At 31.1% G+C, this 21,076-nt stretch overlaps 1 protein-coding gene across 1 annotated transcript; it reads left to right on the top strand.

The window, feature by feature from the left end:
- Positions 1-9,325: 9,325 nt before the first annotated feature.
- Positions 9,326-10,320, top strand: LOC122594561 (ethylene-responsive transcription factor ERF054-like). The gene has a single exon (XM_043767000.1). It carries the CDS (start codon positions 9,392-9,394, stop codon positions 10,064-10,066), a length of 675 nt encoding a protein of 224 aa, XP_043622935.1. The 5' UTR covers positions 9,326-9,391; the 3' UTR covers positions 10,067-10,320.
- The last annotated feature ends 10,756 nt before the right edge of the window (positions 10,321-21,076 follow it).

The raw sequence follows: 21,076 nt of genomic DNA, 5'->3' as shown, positions 1-21,076 counted from the left end.
AATTTGAGGGACTAGTTTTATCAACTTCGCAAACACGATTTTAACTGCCATAAAGAAAGTTATGGGCTTGTATTCGATTCATTCTAAACATACGAATTCTCTCTGAATTCTCTCCCCGTTTTTCACATTCCTTCTCTCAAACACAAAATCATACAAAACGTTTTTAATCACTGATTGTATCCGGTTGAATAATTCGGGATGAACCACTGAATTAATTCAATCTGAAAACGAATTGCGTCTTCAGTGATTGATATGTATCCGGTTTTATTTGTTGATTACTGCATATCCCCAACATCTAAAACTAGAATTGTAGCATTTCTCATACATGGAATGTGGCGTAGCTATAGACGTATTTACTCGCTAGATCTATCTTCAACATAATATCTTACAGTTAAGTAGAAGTTTAACAACAATGGCATACATGTTTGCAAAATTGCAAGTTAGTTTTTACGAAAAAAAAGCTATTTTCAAAAAGAAAAGTAAACCTTAAAGTATCTTTAAGTTAGGTGGAGCTTTGTAGGTTAGGGTGGCAACGGGGCGGGTATTGTCGGATATCTTGATCCCCATCTCCGTCCCCGGTTTCCACTTGTAATCTCCATCCCCATCCCCGTCAGGGATATAAATTACATCTCCATACCCATCCCCGTCGGGTATCGGGTATACCATTTTGTGTAAACATAAATTTATTGTAGCATAATATAAGTAATAGAACATGTAATTCGACATTTTTTTATATATATAAACTAATATCTATGTTAACTAAATGATAAATAATATATAACACATAAAAAGTATTAAATAAAAACTCTAAACCTGATATAATCCTAGATTAAACTTAAAGTAATTCTAATAAATATATATAGTAATTCGGGGTCGGGTATGGTGATCGGGGATTTACGGTTTCCCATCCCCATCCCTATCCTCATCGGGAATAGAATTATATCCCCAAACCCGTCCCCATCCCCGGTCAAATAGGGGATTCCCCGGTCAAATCGAGTTCAAGTATCGGATTCCCCATCGGGTATGAGTATTTTTGCCATCTTAATCAAACAAGACTTCTCTACTAATAGTTTTTACTTTATGCGCAAAACATACCCTCACGAGAGAGCAAAGCCATAAGAACTACATAATTCGAATAATCGTTCTTTATACGGGTCATTAAGTATTTCAAAAGAATGACATTTGGGGGCACAAAATATGACATGATTGACATACTATAACAAGTAAATTTACTTTTACATAAGACGAGAGCAAGTGCCCGCGCGTTGCGGCGGTGAGATGGTGGGGTGATAGGCCATAGAGAGTCATAGTCAGATGTCTTAACCATACGGGCTTCGCCCTCAGATTTAAAAATTCGTCGAAAGTATATCGAATGATATCTTTAATGAAAGAGCACAAAATGTTATGAACACCCATATCATTTTTTTATAATTTATCAACGTACAGTTTTTGAGATAAAAGATTTTGAATGAATTCGTCGAAAGTATATCGAAAGATATTTCCTAGCCCTATATAAACAAGGGGTCTGATCGATCATAGGGAGACATTTTGCTTCTCATTATTACTTCTACTCACACTTGTAAACACACACACACCCCTCTCGTTACTTTACATTTTCCTCACTTAGAAGATCGATCAACCTGCTTCATCATTGTAATCAATTTAAACACAATTAATATGAAAACAAAGGCAGAGACGATTGCTTCCTACCGGGGTTTTTATGCCGGCAAACCAAAAGGATTAAGGGCTTTTCCTCGTTAACAAATATCAGTGTTCCTTGTTCTCTTCTCTTTTATTTACTGCATCTATCTACGATTATCTTTCTTTATCTTGTTTCTTTTAAGATTATTTGCATCATATTTTATCATAACATAGTTTGCGAATATTTTTGACCACCTTCTTTTGCTTAAGTCGACATAATCTTTATTTATCATACTTATTTTATACGCATCTTTGAATCTAAACATATTTTACAAGCCTTTAACCTCACAAACGAAAATTTGGTTACATAATTGATCTAAGTCTAGATTATCTTAGGTATTCATGGCTTCTTATTAAAGCTTTTTACTTAAAGCTTTCAACTTTTGAAATTGGGTTGGTTGTGCAGCCATCCTATATTTTTATTGTATGCTTTTTACTTAAAGTTTTCAACTAGATATTCAATAATGATATTTAATTCTTTCAAATTGTTTTTGGTTCTTAATTTCTCTATGTTTTTCACTATGCATTGAACCGTGTTGTAAGAGTAGAGTGGACCTGTGACTTTACAAAGGTCAATTTCTGTTTGACCTTGAAGTGTCATAATGTTCTATCTCTAGCTCTCTAATGTTTTATATAGACTTTATGAAGAGTAGAATGGACCTGTCACTTTACAAAGGTCATTTACTTCATGGCTTCTTATTAAAGCTTTTTACTTAAAGCTTTCGACTTTTGAAATTGGGTTGGTTGTGCAGCCAACCTATATTTTTATTGTATGCTTTTTACTTGAAGCTTTCAACTATTGAAATTGTGTTGGTTTTTCAATCATTTAGGCAGTTTGTAACTTGCGCTTACATTGATGATATATATTTATCCATCTAAAAAGGGGTGAAAAAGGTTGATTTGCTTGAGAGTTTAATTGCGATAAAAAAAGATAAGGATGAAATTAAGGAACATAGAATCATGGAGTCTTTATATATGAATATCTTTTTATTCCTTCAATATTATCGAATATGTATATGTATATCATATATATAAAAGTTCCCTATCAATAACTTTGGCGTTTAACCTTGGATTTAAGGATTTGTAAGGATATGATGTGGCAGCTCAAGGGCGCCTAAGGGCGTCCTTAGCATTGGAGATAGCCTAAGGCTTTTTATGAAGGCCCTTGACCTAATTTTCAGAATGGTATACCATATGTTTGTACCTTTTGCGTCTTGGGATTTTATCATGCTTCATCTTATGTAAGTTCCCCTCCTCTCGTTCTTGCAGGAGATCAAGATTGCATATCTTATTAATATTTGCTGATATGGTGGAAAAACACAAGGATGAACTCTTGAGACATGAAATAACAAGCAGCCCAAAGTGAAGTACTAACGTTTTCACGTTTATTACGTCAATGGTAATTATATATATTATACGAGATGTATCTGATCATAGCTAAAACATTTATGACACATCTCATTTTTTTATCGACTTTTGATTGTAAGAATTTTATTGTTTAGGTGTCAATATCGGCTAATGGAGAACGACAGAGATGGGTGAGCTCTGAGCTGATTGCCAAGTCCATGGAGAAGGTTGGCAAAGAGGGTGTCCTTAAAAGTTTGGAAAGAAACTCTGGACTGTATGTGTTTTTTTAAATTTGTTAAATCTTGAGTAGCTCTCTCGTAAGATAGACTTGGTTATTTCCCCTGGTTTTGATGATCTGACAAGCTGTATGGTTGTCACTTAAGTGAAAATTGCCAATTGTGTTATCAAGATTATACATAACCATGATTAAAAGTAGGATGCACTTTATAACAAAATGTGAGTAACTGGATATATTTAGAGATACTTGGTGTCGTAGTGGTATCAATAGTTTATATTTGGTTAGCTTTTTTTCATTCTGTTTCAATATACAGTTTGGTGTTTCAAGAGTAATAGTTTTAATTATGTCAGCCACTAAATGTGGATGGAGGTGATATGTTAACGACTTGATGTTAGTTTCGTCTTAAACGTGATTCCTGGTCAGCATTGATTTAATATAAATGGAAATTATTTTTTTGCAATGTATTATTACGGTTATAAAGCAATTTGTAGTTTATGAATTGCCGATGGATTTGTATAACTGTTTCTAACACGTTGTCTAAAATAACTAGCAGGTGAATGTATTGAAAAGAGACTCCAGGAAAGGTTTAAACGTGTCTTGGTGAATAAATTATAGGTAGACTGGTGAATCAATAATCTATCTGCCATTAATTAGTGGCCGGCCAATGTAGTAAACGCTTTCTTTTCTCCAATTATAGTTTTTTTGTTTTTTGTGTAACTATCCAAGTACTCTGATGGCACTCTCATGCAATGCTTAACTGTCTTTGAAAGCCTCCATGAGTTCGAAGAGTCGGAAAAGGAAAAGAAGAGACTGTTGAATGTGATTAGAACAATCAAGTCAAAGCTGGAACATAGAGAAAGATCAAGACGAATCATTGCAGCCAGACTTCCAAAAGAACAGAAAGGTGTCATTCATGTCCCAGAAGGTTCTTGGGTCGGATATTCACCAAATAACGAGCATGGTATACATAATATGCCCCCACTCAACTTTGCCGATAACATCATTGAACCACAAGATTGCCCTGAAGATCCGAAATACCATTTTGTACCCAAGAAATACTGGAAGGAGTCAAAGAGCAAATACGAAAAAGAGTCTTCAAATCTCAATCCTTCACTCAGGATAAACCCAAATCTTCCACAAAGAAAAGAAATCGAAGGCAGAGAAAGAAGAAAAGGGCACAATGATGACCATTTACAAAACAACACTAAAGGGGGAGATTGTTAGCTTTTATTTTAATTACAGTAGTGCGTGTTTTGTAATTATGTATTTGTCATGTCCTTTTAATTAATCTTGTTTAGATGAAGGGGTTGTAATGTAATTATGAAAGGACTTGAATGTAATTAGTGAGGGGTTTTATAGCAAATTCATTGCCTATAAATACCCCTCCACATGTAATGAAAGATTAACCTTTTGCCTAAATTAATATTCATTTCATTTATCTACTTTCTCTCTAAATACCTACTTTCCATTTCACCTTAAAAGGTTCACTACACATTTAGCATTGTTTACAAATTTGATTTACTTTTTTTCATTTGTCATGGTGCTATATGGCTTGTCATAGGATTGCAAATATGTTTTCGTTCCTTTTCATTGAATTCGGTTCTTAAACTATTATGCCTATCTCAATAGTTTGTGGGTTGTGGGTACACAATATTAAAGTACATTTTCAATTAGTATCAGAATTACCTTTTACCTATTTTTTTGTGGGTATATATCGATATGGCAATTGATGTATGTCATATTATCATATATGACTGGCTGCTCCATATCTTCTGGATTTGATCACTTACCTGTGTGATGTTCTAATTTGCATCAATACAGATATGGTTTTTCAGAAAACAAAATTATAAATGCTTTTAAAATATGACATTCCAAGCACTTTTGTCTTAACATATCATCACTTTGTAAAAACATTGTCTAAAGTAAATGATTACACATTTGTTTCATATATTTCAAAGTAGTGTTTCATTCTAAGAGATACTTCAACACCATGGAGAGGTCCATATGCTGTAGGCATAATCCTAAAGTCATATTCCTTATACGACACTTTTTTCTAACATTTGCATCTTCCGGATAGTAGAGACTAGCGGGTAGAAAATAGAAGTGGTAAGAAATAATCTGCTATCCTCTAAAAGGATGAGGAAATACTCTGTAACAACAAAAGAAATCCACGTAGGGGTGCATTGCAAGTCCTGCAATTTGCAAAGTGCCCGTGAAAAATATTACAACATTGAGGAGTTTGGCCCATTATCAGTTCTGAACCATATAACCTGGGTCAGACTCCTCAATAATGTAACATTGTCAGGAGGACTTGCAATGCACCCCTATGCGAATTTTTTTGGTTGTTGCAGAGAATTTCCTCCTCCTTTTTGAGGCGGCAATGATTACTTCCAACTTCCATAGGCTACCCGCTAGTCTCTACTATCCAGAAGATGCAAATGCTAGAAGAAATCGTCGTAGAAGGAACATGACTGTAGGGGTTCTGCCCACAACGTACAACAATAATGGTTATAATTTAGTTGCAGCCTACTACCGACTTGTATAGCCTGAAATTTCTGAATTCCACAACATAATTGTTTTGGTCAAAAATTATCCAAGATAATCAATCTTGAAGACTTAGATCAATTATGTAACCAAACTTTCGTTCGTGAGGTTAAGGGCTTGTAAAATAGGTTTAGATTCAAAGATGCGTTTAAGATAAGTATGATAAAAATCAAGATTATATCGACTTAAACAAAAGAAAGGTCGTCAAAAGACTTCGCAAACAATATTATGATGAAATATATGATAAATCAAACAAGATAAAGAAAGATAATCGTAAATAAATGCAGTAAATAAAGAGAAAGGATCAAAGAACATCGAGATTTGTTATCGAGGAAAAGCCCTTAATCCTTTAATGATTGCCGGCATAAAAACCCCGGGAGGAAGCAATCGTCCCTGCCTTGTTCTTTTATTAATGATGTAAATTGATTACAATGGTGGAGCGACTTGATCAATCTTTCTAAGTAATATGTAAACTAAAGTGTGTTGGTGTGTGAGCAGAGAATAAGTTAACGAGAGCAAGTGAATAATGTAAGGTGAATGTGTGTAACGTTGTATATCCTATGATCGATCAGGTTCTCGTTTATATAGAGCTGCTAGATAACTAACTATCCGGAAATATAAGGATCTTCCTGGTCTTCATCAAGTGAACGTTGGAGCCTATCTTGACTGATATAGTAGCCGTTTGAAGATATTCTCCTCATGCTGAAATCCTCTTGAAGTCCGATTATGTTGCTGGACTAAGTCTTTCTTGCATGTTGATCAAATAAGACATGTGTTGAATCTCATTGTACCGTTGGAGATATTTTCCTTGTGCTTAATATCAAATAACCTGGATAATATTCTCATAGAAACAATATCTAAAATGTATCGTTAGTAATATATCAAGATATGTTAAGATCCTGATGGTGCATGATCCTAAGGTTCCAAGATAATGAAACCTGAAATTTCACCCATAACAATAATGATGCTCACAAGAAGTTGCAATATGAAGGTAAGAATAGGGAAGTTGGTTAATGATACGATGAACAAATTAAGTGAGTATAATTAATTAGTAGAAAACAAACATTTTCTTACACTGGTAAAACAAAACTCATTGGGTAACAGCGGCAGATACAAAGCATTAGGGAGGGGGGAGACCGACCCCAGCCAAGTTAGCACATCATAGACAATTTAATAGTGTATTTACTTAGATTTAAGACCTTAATCATAAAAAGAACCCAACCCATAAATGAAAAAGAACCCAGCTCGTGAAAAATTTAGCAATGTTCAGAAACAATCCCTCGTGTGTTATAGTGCAGCTAAAGTTTTTGTAGATTTCAATGGAAGAAAAAAAATTGCAGGTTGGTTTCTAGAAGATGATAACATATTTTGTACAATTTGTTATTTACCCCCTATAGTTTCTGAAAATATATATTATACCCTCTGTCTTCGGTACTTTTTTATTTGCATAATCCAAATGGGAAGTAGACAAATAACATTTGTTTGTAGTAAAGTGGGCCTAGTCTTTTTGATATGGAAGGGAGTCACGGACTTTAAAGTTTAAAGGATGATCTAAGTTATTTGTTTACTAGGTTTAAATAACGCTTAATTTATTAAAAACAAAAAATAAAAACCCTCAAAGTCTAACATTTTGAGTCTTAACTAATTATATTAATTATATTCTTGAGTTTCCCTATTTTAAGAACTATTTTTTTTTAAAAAACCATGAGAACTCTTGGATAATATATTTGTTCACATGCTTTTTTTTGTTCACTCACATGTGAAATAATATAAAAAGGTATGTTGTAGAAGAAACTTTTTATGAAACCTTCAAAGTAGCCTTTATGAACTTGTGAATGAATTTGTTTACATTTTCTGTTCACATGTGACAAACGGCTATATGTAAGGTTTTGAAAAAAAAAATTCTTCTGTAACATATATTTTTATAACGTTTCACATGTAAATGAACAAAAAAAACATGTGATCCAATATAAATATTTGGAGTTCTCACGGTTTTTACAAAAAAATGGGTTATCAAAATAAGGATCCCCTTATATTCTTATAATATGTTTCTTTCTTATTGTTGTTCCGATAAAAATAAAAATAGATAGAGTTTTGCAAGGCTTGTTTTACATGAAAAATCATAATCATGATAAGCCAGTTAGGTTTAATAAATTATAACATCTTAATACATATCTTGTTTGTCTATAAATTTAATAGCGTATATTTTTCTTTCGTTATGGGCATTAAAGCTCGGGATTGGCTCTCGGTAAATATTTAGTAGTAAAAATGTCGATGGATAGATATTTGGCAAAGTATGATAGTTTAGTTGTTTCCAACGTAATATTTTTCCCCCACCCTCCCTGAATCCGCCACTGTTGGGTAACCGATCAGGTTGTTTGGCCATGTTTGCCATGCGATTTGCCAAGGCTTCACACATGGTTTGGAAACCGGAAAATGTGCCCATTGGGAAATGTACAATACATGACTACATGCCTACAGATGGATTGACCATGTTTGCCAAACACTTCTTGGTCACCATTTTCATCTTGATATGTCCCCAAAATAGTTCATCTATGTGAATCAAGTTGCCATGTGATTCTCGCCTCCGGCTGTATAAATTGCAACTACATGAGTGAAACAATAGTTTGGCCTTTTTCAATATTTTCACAGTCATGCAACATTGGTGAAATTTCTTGTATAGTTTGGGAGCCAAAAACGGCAGGATGGTAATATGAAGAAAAGAGGAATTAAAGATGCTACCTTTTCTAAAGTGGATTCTGATAATCCTTGGGCCTGATATAAACTCGGAATTGGTTTTGATTTGAAATATAGGTTCTGCCTAAGCTTTTCTATTTACGCATCTTTTGCTTCCTTAGTCCATGAACCAGTATTGAGATTGGGTTTAAAGCAAAAATGAAAAACAGACCAATTAGGTACGAATAATTAGAAATCGACCTTTGATGTGTAACTAAGTTGAGTTCTTTATGCATTTTTAGCATTCGACTTTTCCTCCAAACTCTTAAAGAACATTATCAAAACAAAAAGAACACACACACACATATTATATATATAAATAGTTTTAGGCCCTGTCCGATGAAAGGTTGATTTCAAAACACATAATTTATAGCTTTTGTTACAATATGTGGTGGTGTTTTGACAAATTATAAAATATGTTATAACAAAATTATTTATAACAAATAAAACATATAGTTGTAGCCAAACAACAAACCAAAAGACAATTGGTTTCTAACATGGTCTCTAGTGACTCCATATGCGTTATTTTGCACTAGTACGGTGGCTGACCAAATCATATAGTTTTATTGCTTATGAACATCAAGAGTGACTAATATTCAATAAATCACAATAGGAAAACCAACCTTTGCACAAAAGTCAAAAGTCTTTGGCGTGCCTATGAGAATGACACTTTTACTAACTATACGGGTAACTTGGCATGCGTGGTATGAAGTAGCAAATTAAAAGTCCATTGACATATAGCTTCTAATGCACCGAAAGAACACTTAAATCTTTGATATATATGAATATATAATTGTTTTGTGTGTTATACTAATTAACACACCAATGGAACATAATCATGTTGAAACTTCTTCTAGCTCGGGTAGGAACAAAGGTAAACAATCATGGAATATTGTTCATCCACTTAAGAAGATCAAAGGGCCAATAAAACAACACGCGCAATCAAAATTTGTGTTTCCATTTTCTCTTGACGACAATCCTCAATCTCAATCGTCAACAAATCAACAAATGATATCTTTTAGATCAAATGATAAAACGGGCCATGATATGGAACCTCAGCAGCCTGTGCCAAAGCTATATAGAGGGGTGAGACAACGCCAATGGGGAAAATGGGTAGCAGAAATACGTCTCCCGCATAGTAGGAGTAGACGGTGGTTGGGAACATTTGAGACTGCTGTTGAAGCCGCTTTAGCGTATGATCACGAGGCTTTTAAGTTAAGAGGAACCAAAGCCCGATTAAATTTTCCCCAAGAGTACATCAATAGTCAAGAACAAATTTACATAGAACAAGAGGCCATCCCTGTGATTAATGACTCGTGTGGGTCAGAACTAGCAGGTCCGAGTAATGAAGAATGTTTGAACAAGTTTGGGCCGAGTGGTCAAAGCTTGTTTCCATATGGTGAGCCAGCATGGGAAACTATGGAAGATGGGGCGTTAAATGCATCACAAGGTGATAATTTCATATGGGATAACTTTGAGCCCAGTTTCTTGAGTCCGTGAAGACTTAGAATATTTTTCTTTTAATTTCTAAATGATTCATATTATGTATATGGATTCTCTAGAATTTGGCACTTTTCAGGCTGAAATTGTAATGAAACCATGCGGGTCAAGACTATACCACATTTTTATTGTTATATTCAATAAGGGAAACCATGCTTGAGCCAAGTATGGTTCTGACTTAATTAGTAGCTTTGACAAGTCTGCAGGAGTCAAGCTTGTAAAGTCTATTGTAAGTTTCATGACTCAAGTTTATACTAGCCTAGTAGGCATTACAGTTATTGATAAGTAATCAGTCGATATTATGTACACCTTTAAAAAAAAAAAAATTTGACATTGTTTGTACCATCATTTTTAATGTATAAGTTGTATAGTTAATCGTGTAAGCTAGTGATACACAATGGTGTTACATCTATCCAAATAAATGGTATGAATATCACTATTGTTTGAATTATGTTGGAATCAAGAATCAAACCATATAGGACAAATATCGTGAACCTGACTCAAAATTTGGGCTAGTGAATCAGGCCTAATAGTATCATTTCATTAAATCTTAAAAGAACAACATTCATTTCAGAATGGACCCGATCAAAACCAGACTTTTTTCTTTTCTTTTATTTTTATACACTGATAAAAGTCTTAAAATTTAAACCCAGATCCAAGTCATCCAACATAACAGTTCTGGTTCAGCTTTAGTTAGATCTATTGGTTTCAAACAATGTGCTCCATCAAATGGTGAACACTTCCATTTGATAGAAAATACATAAATTTTGTGAGTTTAGACAAATTTTGTTCAAGTCACTAATTAAGAATAATAATAATAAAAAAAAAGCAATGCTAAATTGATATCAGTAAGACAGTAACAAAATAAGTCCAATGTGACTACTACATTGGTATGTTTGTTGTCGGGCTACATGGTGTAAATGTGAACATAAGTTATTTGGATTATTCCGAAAGGAAATTGATAAAAATAAAACCAAAACATTAAATTATGGCTAAAGTATACATAATAATCAGTATGAAATGGGAAACTTAGGTTCGGAATATATAAACTAAACCTGGACAAAATTATCATATACCACGTGAATAATACAAGATCACAAATAAGTAGTTAAAGATACATATACATACAACAACATATGTTATTAATTTTTTGGGAAGCGAGGGGGCGGTGGTGCGGTGATATAAAACAAATGCCATAACTAAAAGAAATAAAAGAAGCAAGCACCAATAATCCAAATGATAATTGTCACGAAAAACGACATGATGTGTGTCAGAAAGGCCTATACCTCCATTTTTCTGAAAATAACCTTGTTTTCACTCTTTATTCCCCAACTAAATTATTACACTGCAATTTTGAGTTTTTCTCGACGGATAGAGAATGAAAAAATAGAAGCTATATTAAAATTTTTATTTTTGAACATTTTTATTGAAGAAAAAAAAGAAGAATGGTAATAAAATTTGGAGATTTCTAGTCTTAATAGTTTTTTATTAATTTGGCGGTTGGATAGAAAAAACAAAAATAAACAAAATTATGTAAATGTATTACTTCACTAATCTACTGCTAATAATTTGTTTTAAAATTATACTTTTACTTTTCCTTTGATATAAACTCAAGAATATAATTAATTTTTATCTCTTTCTTTTCTATGATTATTTTTAAACTCAAAACTGCATTATATGTATATTTATACGTATATAATTTTTTTTTCCTTTTCCTTCTTTATCTAATTCTATTATCTTTTTCTTTTGATTTAAACTCAAGAACGCAGTGTTAACGTTCAGAAAATAAAAAACAAATTAAATTGTATATGAATTGATTTTTTTAATATATAATTGCATATTTCATATTTAATTTCATTTATATGTTTTGTTAATTTATAATTTAGAACCTTATTGAAAGAAAAATAAAAAAGAATTTTTATAAGTTTTTTAACCTTATATTGTCCTAAAATATGTCTTGTTGGTTGGAGAGTATGTATCTCTCAATCTCATTATGCATGAACATTTGATGTCGCGTCTCCTTGTACAGGTGGAACAACCTGTCATTTGAGATGACCCATAACTATTTTATCTTTTGCTTCATAGGGAAAAATTGCTACTATAAATTTAGGATATAAATGTTGGAAATAGGTGATATGAAACATATACCTGAATACCTATCAGGTAAATGGTAGACAGTCGTATACATCATCAGTTGGCAGTAGCGATCATCAACATATATAGAGTACTCACGATTCACAAAAATAAGTTTCCTTTGTAATGTTTGCCTTGAGTATATACAAATTAAACAAGAGCTCTCCCTCGTCTCTTTGGATTATCTCTTTAATATGTGCTCATGTGACTTTATCACCTGTGCAAATTAACATTCGTGTATTGTGTATATATTAAATTAATAATTTAGGTAAATCAATCTCAAGTTATTTGATGATTACATCTAGTAAATCTGTTTAAGCAGTATCGTTTGTATCAGTGGTAAACATTTTGTATCTGGAAACAGAGGTGGGAGGTTTGATCCCCATGTCATGTAAAAGTCGGATGTTCTTTTCCACCAATTAGGTAGAACCTGAAAGCAGTTTCCCTATCTATGTAAAGGTAAAGTTTGTCATCTTAATTCTTAACCAACCTCATACACCGTTAAAATATTGAGACCCAAAACATGTAAAATACGGCAATGAAGGTTCATATCTATACTCTTTTATAAAGCATTTTGGGTTTTTATTTATGGTATTTCTTAAGAAATTAAGCAATTTTTTTTCACAAAAAGCCCTTTTCACCATATTTATGTTTCCCAAAATGCCCCTTTACCATATTTATGGATCCTAAAATGCCCCTTCACATACTACAACATTAAATTACGATATCTACCCTTATAACAAATTGTCATTCCTAAAATAAAATACGCTGTAACGTACGGATTTATGCCCGTATCTAGTTAATTTGCTTGCACACAATTAACAACATTATATATGGCAGTTTACTTCATAAATAAATAAACACATAATTTTGGTATGGGGTGTGATTGAACCTTTACAAACTATGTGACTTAACTTGGAAATGTGTGTATTGTTTTATGGGTCCGGATTTAGATGGGATACCATTAAAAAACAAGTTAAGGTAAAAATCGGTATCTCGGTCTTAAACTTGGGAGTTTTTTTCATGGGCTTCTCACATATGTGGTATTCGTATTTCATTGTTTTTTTTTTTCTTTTTAAATCTGAATGTAGATCAAAACAAAATACGAGTAGTATTTAATTGTAACTTCTATCCTAAATGGATATATGTACTTTTAAGATTATTTGGGGACTTGCTAGTAATTTATCAATAATGTACCTTTTTATCTTTCAACAAAAACTCTGAAAGGTTATGAGATACTAATGACCGTTTTGACAACATTATGTGAATTAGTTTTAAGTTTAAAAAGTTGGCTTAACATTCACCTCTATGACAAACCACATTTTTGCACTCTTATTATAGGGCATTGTCTCACTACGCACTCCTTTGTGATTACATTGGCCTCTTCCCAACGCCCTTTTTCTTATTTTTTCTGAGAAAAAGGTTCCAACTTTTTCTCAAGAGAAAACAATAGAAAGTAGAGAGAGAGAGAGGCTAATATGAGTATAAGATTGTTTTTTTTTTTTTTTTGAGGAAAAAGGGTGAGAAAGAGGTATGGTTGGTAGTAGTATTTTCTGGAATATAAAATGAGAAAAGAGATGATGTGGTGCTAACGTGACATTAAGAAAGAGGTGAGAAAGAGGTTATGGTTGGATAAGGCCTTATATACTAAGGGAAAATTACCTAATTGATCAATTTTGAATGTGTATATCTAACTTTAGACACCTATAAAAAAAATTACTTATTTAGTCACATATTTCTTACCACCTAACACTCTTAGTAAGAAATAATGATATCCAATCAAAACATGACAAAAGTCATTAAAAGGGCCCCACAATGTTGTACAAATTTTGACTTAAATACTCTCTCCGTCCCATTTTAGTTGTCATATTGACTAACTTTGACCGTAAATAACTTTGTTTGTGTCATGTAACACTTGATATAAAATATATGAATTGATTGAGTTTTTAATGTACTTTTTGTTCATATAAGCTTCATCAATTACTATATAATACAAACAAAGTTATTTACAGTCAAAGTTAGTCAACATGACAAATAAAATGGGACGGAGGGAGTATTTGTTAATATAAATACTTATTTAGTTGAGTTAATTGCAAAAATGGTCCCTTTGGTTTACACACTTTAGTAATGGGGGTCCCTTTTTAAGTATCGTTGCAATGGGGGTCCCTGTTTTGAGAATTTTTTGCAAGATTGGTCCCTTTCTAACAAAACCGTTAGCGAATGTCGTCAAGTCTTAACATAATGGACCATCATTGCTAGTAAACTCAGAAAGGACCCCCATTTCTTAAATGGAAATACCATAGGGACCGATCTTGCAATTAACAACTTGATATCTTTTTTGATTTAACTCAAAAGATTGCAACATACAATTGTCAGTGTGTCAGATCCTTAATTAGTAAACTTATATGTATACTAAAAAATTTTAATAATGGATATGTACTTTGTATAATCTTTTTACATTGAAAAATAATTGATATATAATCTTTTGGAGGTTGTATGTTTGAAATTTGATAAAACCAAAAAGTAAACCTGTTCAAAAAATATAATTACCATATATGGTTTTTTAGTTCCATGTGTAATATGTTGAACATTTATGCGGTTGGTGGATTAACAAATATATATATTTTAAATAGATCATAACAAACTTTTTCATATGTTTTTTATATATCGAATAATACAGTTTGTTATTTTAAGACGTGGATATAAATTAGTATGTGGGTTTGATTATCAGATAGAGATCAAATTAGAAGGGTCCTTAAGGAGAAAAAAGAGAGAAGGTTCGTTTTTTTAAATTATTTTTTTAGCTTGTTTTTTGAACTTTTTTTCAGTTTTTCATTTCTTCTTTAATTGACTAATTTTATATAAAAATTTTAAAAAACTTTAAAAATAATTTTTTTTTCAAAGGGCGTAGCCCGTAAACTATAGGCGACGCCTTTCAGATTATGGCGGAGCCATGATGACTAAGGGCGAAGCCCGTAAGGTAGATCACCTCATCACCGATCACCCCCTATGACATATCATCCTCTATGACCTATCACTCTCACCAGCTACCCCTTATTAATATCATTAAGGGTGAATCCCGTATCGTACCCTTATATGTATAACTCACTAACTCGGGTTAAAATAGATTTATTTTTTATTTTAATTTTTTTATAGATTGAGTTAATTAAAAAAAAAAGCATGAAAAAAGTGAAAAAGGGAAGTTAAAAAAAAAAAAAACATTCTCTCTGAATCTCTACCCTTTGATTATCATCAACAATTGAAACATTTACAAAATTTAGAATATTTTTGTAGAAATATGTTTTTAATAGTTTAATTATCAAATAATCATGAAATGCTAAAGTATGTTAATAGTCATATTTAAATTAAGTATTCATTAATTTTTATTTTTTTTATAGAAAAGTGAAAAAGTATAATTAGGGATCTAACGCACTGATAATTGTATGTTGCAATGTCTTGAATTAAATAAAAAAAAAATATCAAGTTGTTAATTGCAAGATTGGTCCCTATGGTTTTTCCATTTTAACAATGGGGGTCCTTCTTGAGTTTACTAGCAATGATGGTCTCTTCTATTAAGACTTGACGACACCCCACTAACGGTCCTGTTAAAAAGGGACCAATCTTGCAAAAAGTTCTCAAAATAGGAACTTCCATTACAACGATACTTAAAAAGAGACCCATATTGCTAAAGTGTGTAAACCATAGGGACCAGTTTTACAATTAATTCTAGTTAGTTTCTTCTACTCCTATTCTATCTTTTCTATATATATATAAAATATATTTTATGTACATTAGTACTTTTTTAGATAAAATGCAGGATTAATTGATTAATATTTATTATTGTTTCATTTTTTTCTACATATATTTTAACTTGCTTGTAAAAAGTTTTCAGTTTATTTTTGTTTTAAATCATTTCTACCGAATATATTTCCACAAATGAGTTATTTCAAAGAAATAAACCCAAATAAAGTTTTTATTATTTGTGATGACACAATAAGAAGTTTAAAATAAATTAAAGTTTTAGATTCTTTAAAGAAATCATAAAATGTTTAAAAAATAATTTAATTTTTTTTATTCATTTTAAACCCTTTAAACCTGTTTTCTTATCACCACAAACAAAAAAAATACCTTAATTATATTTATCTCTTTCGAATAGTTTATTTTTGGATATGTATTTTTGATTTAAATAAAACCGAAATTGAAATAAATCATAGTTTTCTATGTATAAATGAAAATATATATGCATATAAAAAGGACACTAACAATTACTAATCAATATATGGACTTGCATGTATTGATTACGTAGATTATTCGACCAAATATAATAATTTGTAAAAAAATGTTTTTACAAAATATACAAGAGAATAAAAAAACTTTGTTAAAAAAGTAAAAGATAAATACAATGGAACCAAACAAGAATGGAGAGAAAATTTATAGATAAAAAAACATATTATATATTTTTATTAATAGGAGAATATAACAAATTAGTACATGTATGACTCCAACAAAAACACTTGTTAACATTTAATTGGCTATTAATATTTCTTACTAATAAGGGTAGGTGGTAAGGATATTATGCCCATTGTGGTAAAAAAATTTATAGGTGTTATGTGGACATAATCTCTTAAATATGACTATTGTAGTAATTTTCCCATATACTAATGTTTCATTTCGTTAGAACTTATACAGTTTGAAAAAGAAATGACAAAAGCTTAATTATCTATGAATGTCCGTTACTAACTTAATTGGTGTATATTTAATTAACCGATTATCCATAGTAATCGACTAATTTCCATCATAACGCCTCAAAAAAAAAAAAAAAGAAGCTCGTTCCCACGCATGTACACTTTTTGTAAACTAATTAAATGGTGGACATATTCTAACAATCACTTGCTTCATTTTATTATTTTTATAAATCGAATAATGCTATGCATTTTCTTTTAGTTATGCTTGCACACATCAAATTTACAATTAAGCAAGTAGCAAAAAGTACTAAAAATGACCATTAACAGGCTGTTTAGTGGGAATCAAGCCACGTGGGCTGTCTGTCACTAATTAAATCATAATAACCACGTTACACTACCATTAAACTACACACAAGTCATCTTCCTAAATTTTCATATTTCATTCCCAGATTACACAAAATCACAAATAGTTCAAATTAATGTTCAACACTATTAAATTTTGGCCTCGGCTTATCTATATATAAGCATGCACAATCTTTTAATATTGTATTTTAAATCAGAAAAGAAAAGAAAAAGTAGACTACTTTAGTGTACCTCACATTTTGTATGAGTCATTATTACAATACAAATTTGAAACTGAAGTAGGTTTTTTCTTTTCTTTTTGTACATTAAATTAAGTAGGTATCGTTTATAATGTATAGTGGTTTAATCTTTTATGAAACAATATTATTTTAGTATTATCATAGATAATAGTTTTGAAACAAAAGTATTATGTCCAATTTTATGCAAGCAAAATTCACGATTTCTAATTTTTTTTTAACAGCAAAATTCACGATTTCTATTATTGTAAAATAATGAAACGAAGTGCTTCCCCCAATGAAGCAAAAAAGATCACGCCTATATCTTGCATAGTGGGTCCGCACTCCGCAGTCCTTTTCTAAGTCTGTCTAATCTGCTTTTCTATAGACAGATTAATGAACTCGTCATTACTAAACATGTTTAATATTTTGATTATGAAAAATTATTAATCTTTTTAACAAAATAGCCTAAAAATCCTCCTAACTATTGGATGATGACATGTGAAAAAATCAGAGGGCAAAATCAAATAAAATAATTAGTTTTCTTAAAGTTTAAGAGGATTTTTAAGCTAATCTTTACGAAAGTTTATCATTTTTGTATATGACTCAAATATAGATATAGATATAAAAAAAATGTAAGCATTTTATAAACACACATATGTTGGTGTTGTCATTTTGTTAATTTTAGCAATTGTTCGTGTGTGTCATAATTAATACTAACAAAACTGTTTGAGCAGAATAATTAATTTGAAATCAACAGTAGGTGCAAATATTGTATCTTTCTTATAACTTGCTTTATCTTTAAAAACACTAAAAAGTTATTCGTGTAACATATGTGGGTGATTGTTTATGTTTAATTATAGTGTAAATCAAATATACAAATACAATTTCGAGGTGAGCTTAATAAATAGGTGTTGTAACATAGGTGTAAATGAAAAGTAAAGAAGTTGTGAGCTATGTATGTGTGTATATTGAGTTGTCAAAGTGTGTGTAGGAAGCGAGCGAGCAACAACGCACGCATGTTTGTTTGGTGTCAAAAAGTGCCTCTGCCTCTCTCGTTTGCCAATTCACTATTCACCGACCTCTTAATTAAGCCGACTTTTGCTTTTCATTTTTCTAAGATTAACAAAATAACAAATAACAATAATTATAACATTCCATTTTTGTTTATATATAGTTTGTTAGACGAGTATTACTTTCATTCGTCTTAATTATCTTTGCTTTTCATTATCTTAATTTGTTTGGTTATCTTTGTGTAACTCTATGAAATCGTTCACTTTACATATAAAATTTTTAAATTTTTTATTCTTATAAAATATTTTAGATATTTATTTTCGGGTTCACGTATAAATAACTGAAATATAAGGATCTTCTCAAGTTAAAAACAATTTGATAGGTCATGTTGTGATTTTTGTGGTGTAAAAATATGTTCTTTTTTTTTGTGAGCATAATATTCAACAAAGCTAGTATTATATTAGTTTCGAACTTAAAAATCTTAATCCATAATCCAAACGTAATTCTCTTACGCAAACAAAACATCAAAGAATTTTGTTTAACATTTACTGTTTAAAAAAACATTAAAGAATTTAATTTGGCTCTTTGGGGGAGTTTCGGTTAAGTCAATGATTTGACAGGTTTGATTTTGTCTTTAAATTTTCTGTTATTCTTAGAGTCAAAACCAACAAGCTTTTTCACAAATTCGATCAATGTCACCATCACCCCTATACTTTTCGTAATTACACAACCTACCCAATGTTTCCTGTATCCGTAATTTGTTAGCAAATCTTTTCTCTTTTCTGTTTGCTTTGCCCTGGCCCTGGCCCGGGCTCGCTCACTAAGTTGGTTGCCTAATTTGAAGAAATTTTACATTCGTTTTATTGATTACAATTTTGATAGACTATAAGTAGACATCTATAATGTACTAGTGGTCCACGACATGTATTGAATGGGTTTAAGTAATTAAATCATAGGTAGAGATACAACTTGATCACCGCGAGTCGCTATAATGGAGGCCTACTGTTACATTATGTCACGTTGAAGGTTTCAATGGGCTATAGATATTTGTTTGACAATGTGGATATGGTACACAACAATTTGATTAAGTTACAAATTAATATAATATCTAGCTCGTTACATCCTTTCACTAGGAATAATCAAGTTGGAATAACATATATTCATTTTTTAACACGTTTAAGATCTGTTGTTTAGATAAATAATTTTGGAATGCCTAGACTCATGAGTCATTTAGTAGAAAACATCTCAATCTTCCTTAGAATTGAATAGGTCCTCCCCTTATACGACCTTAATAACAATATAATTTCATTGTTGTGTTTATCTTTGAGCTATATATAAACTAGTCGAGTCAAACTTGAGTTTAAGCTCGTATTATTAATACGAACAATCATCAACAAATTAAGTTAATATCAGGAATAAGACTATATACAATAACTTGAACAACAACATTGTAAGTCTTGCTACAAAACGTACACTTTATCTTTGTTAATAATAAAAGGTACCCCAACTTATTGATACAATTTAATATGTTGTTGTAGGAGTAAAAGAAGCCAGTTAATAATTTTAAGGTGAAATGAATTTGGTTTTTGTACTAAAAAAGAGGGTATATTTTTGTGTGGTCTGTAACACTGTATTGGTGGTGGGGGAGGATACACAAATGTACTATTACTATACGATGATGGTCTACACCTCTGTCCTCCTCCTACCCTATCTAATACTAGCATGGTCCATCATCTCATCACATCATTTTCTCAAAACTTAATACAGTATATAATATAATATAATATAATATAATATAATATAATATATGCCTTTTCTTATAAATATTTGTAAAGTTACTAGTATGATTGTATGAACTTAGACCTTCCTCCTGTTCGTTCAATATGTGAAGTGGTGGTTTGAGGGTAAGGCAAAGAAAGTAAGGGCTTTGGGCCCCGTATTATTAAAGGCCTCAAATTTTATATATAAATTAAATATATCAATTTATTTTATGTATGGAGAGAAAAAATCATATAAAGAAAATTTGAAAATAAAAATAAATAAGAGAAGCTTAAAAAAAATCAAATTATGTGTAGTTTAAAATGACTTTTGATTAAGTACATTGTAATACGTTTTGGGTATTGTGTTCTTTTTATATAAGTTTTAGTTATAAATAGGTCTCACTTTTTTGTTTCGCTTTAGACCCCAACATTGCTTGAGCAGCTAGTGAATATATCTAACATATATGTTTCGAGATCATCGAAACCATTTTGTCGTTTTAAAAAGTGATGGTGAAATGAGTCATTCCAATACTTTTTTTATCGGAGTATTAAAGTAACATTTTTCCATAAACTGATTAAACAACTTAATATGTTAGTGGACCCAAAGAAAAATTTACATAGTCAACATGTCTTCCCTTTATTTCTTTCGATCAACGCATAGACTAATTATATATGCTAAGATCAACCAATATTTACGAAAATAACTTATATACGAAGTATTAAAGTAACATTTTTCTAGAAAATGATTTAAACAACTTAAAATATTAGTAAAATAAAATCCAACGAAAAAAATTGCATTGTAAACATGTCTTCCCTTATTTTTTCGATCTAGACATAAAT

Source organism: Erigeron canadensis, chromosome 3 (assembly GCF_010389155.1).
Source record: "Erigeron canadensis isolate Cc75 chromosome 3, C_canadensis_v1, whole genome shotgun sequence".
NCBI classification, from domain to species: domain Eukaryota; kingdom Viridiplantae; phylum Streptophyta; class Magnoliopsida; order Asterales; family Asteraceae; genus Erigeron; species Erigeron canadensis.
This window is presented reverse-complemented; position numbering and strand designations above follow the sequence as displayed.

Bases quoted from the DNA above. Each gene is read 5' to 3' on its own strand.
- LOC122594561 (XM_043767000.1), top strand. From the start codon at position 9,392: ATGGAACATAATCATGTTGAAACTTCTTCTAGCTCGGGTAGGAACAAA.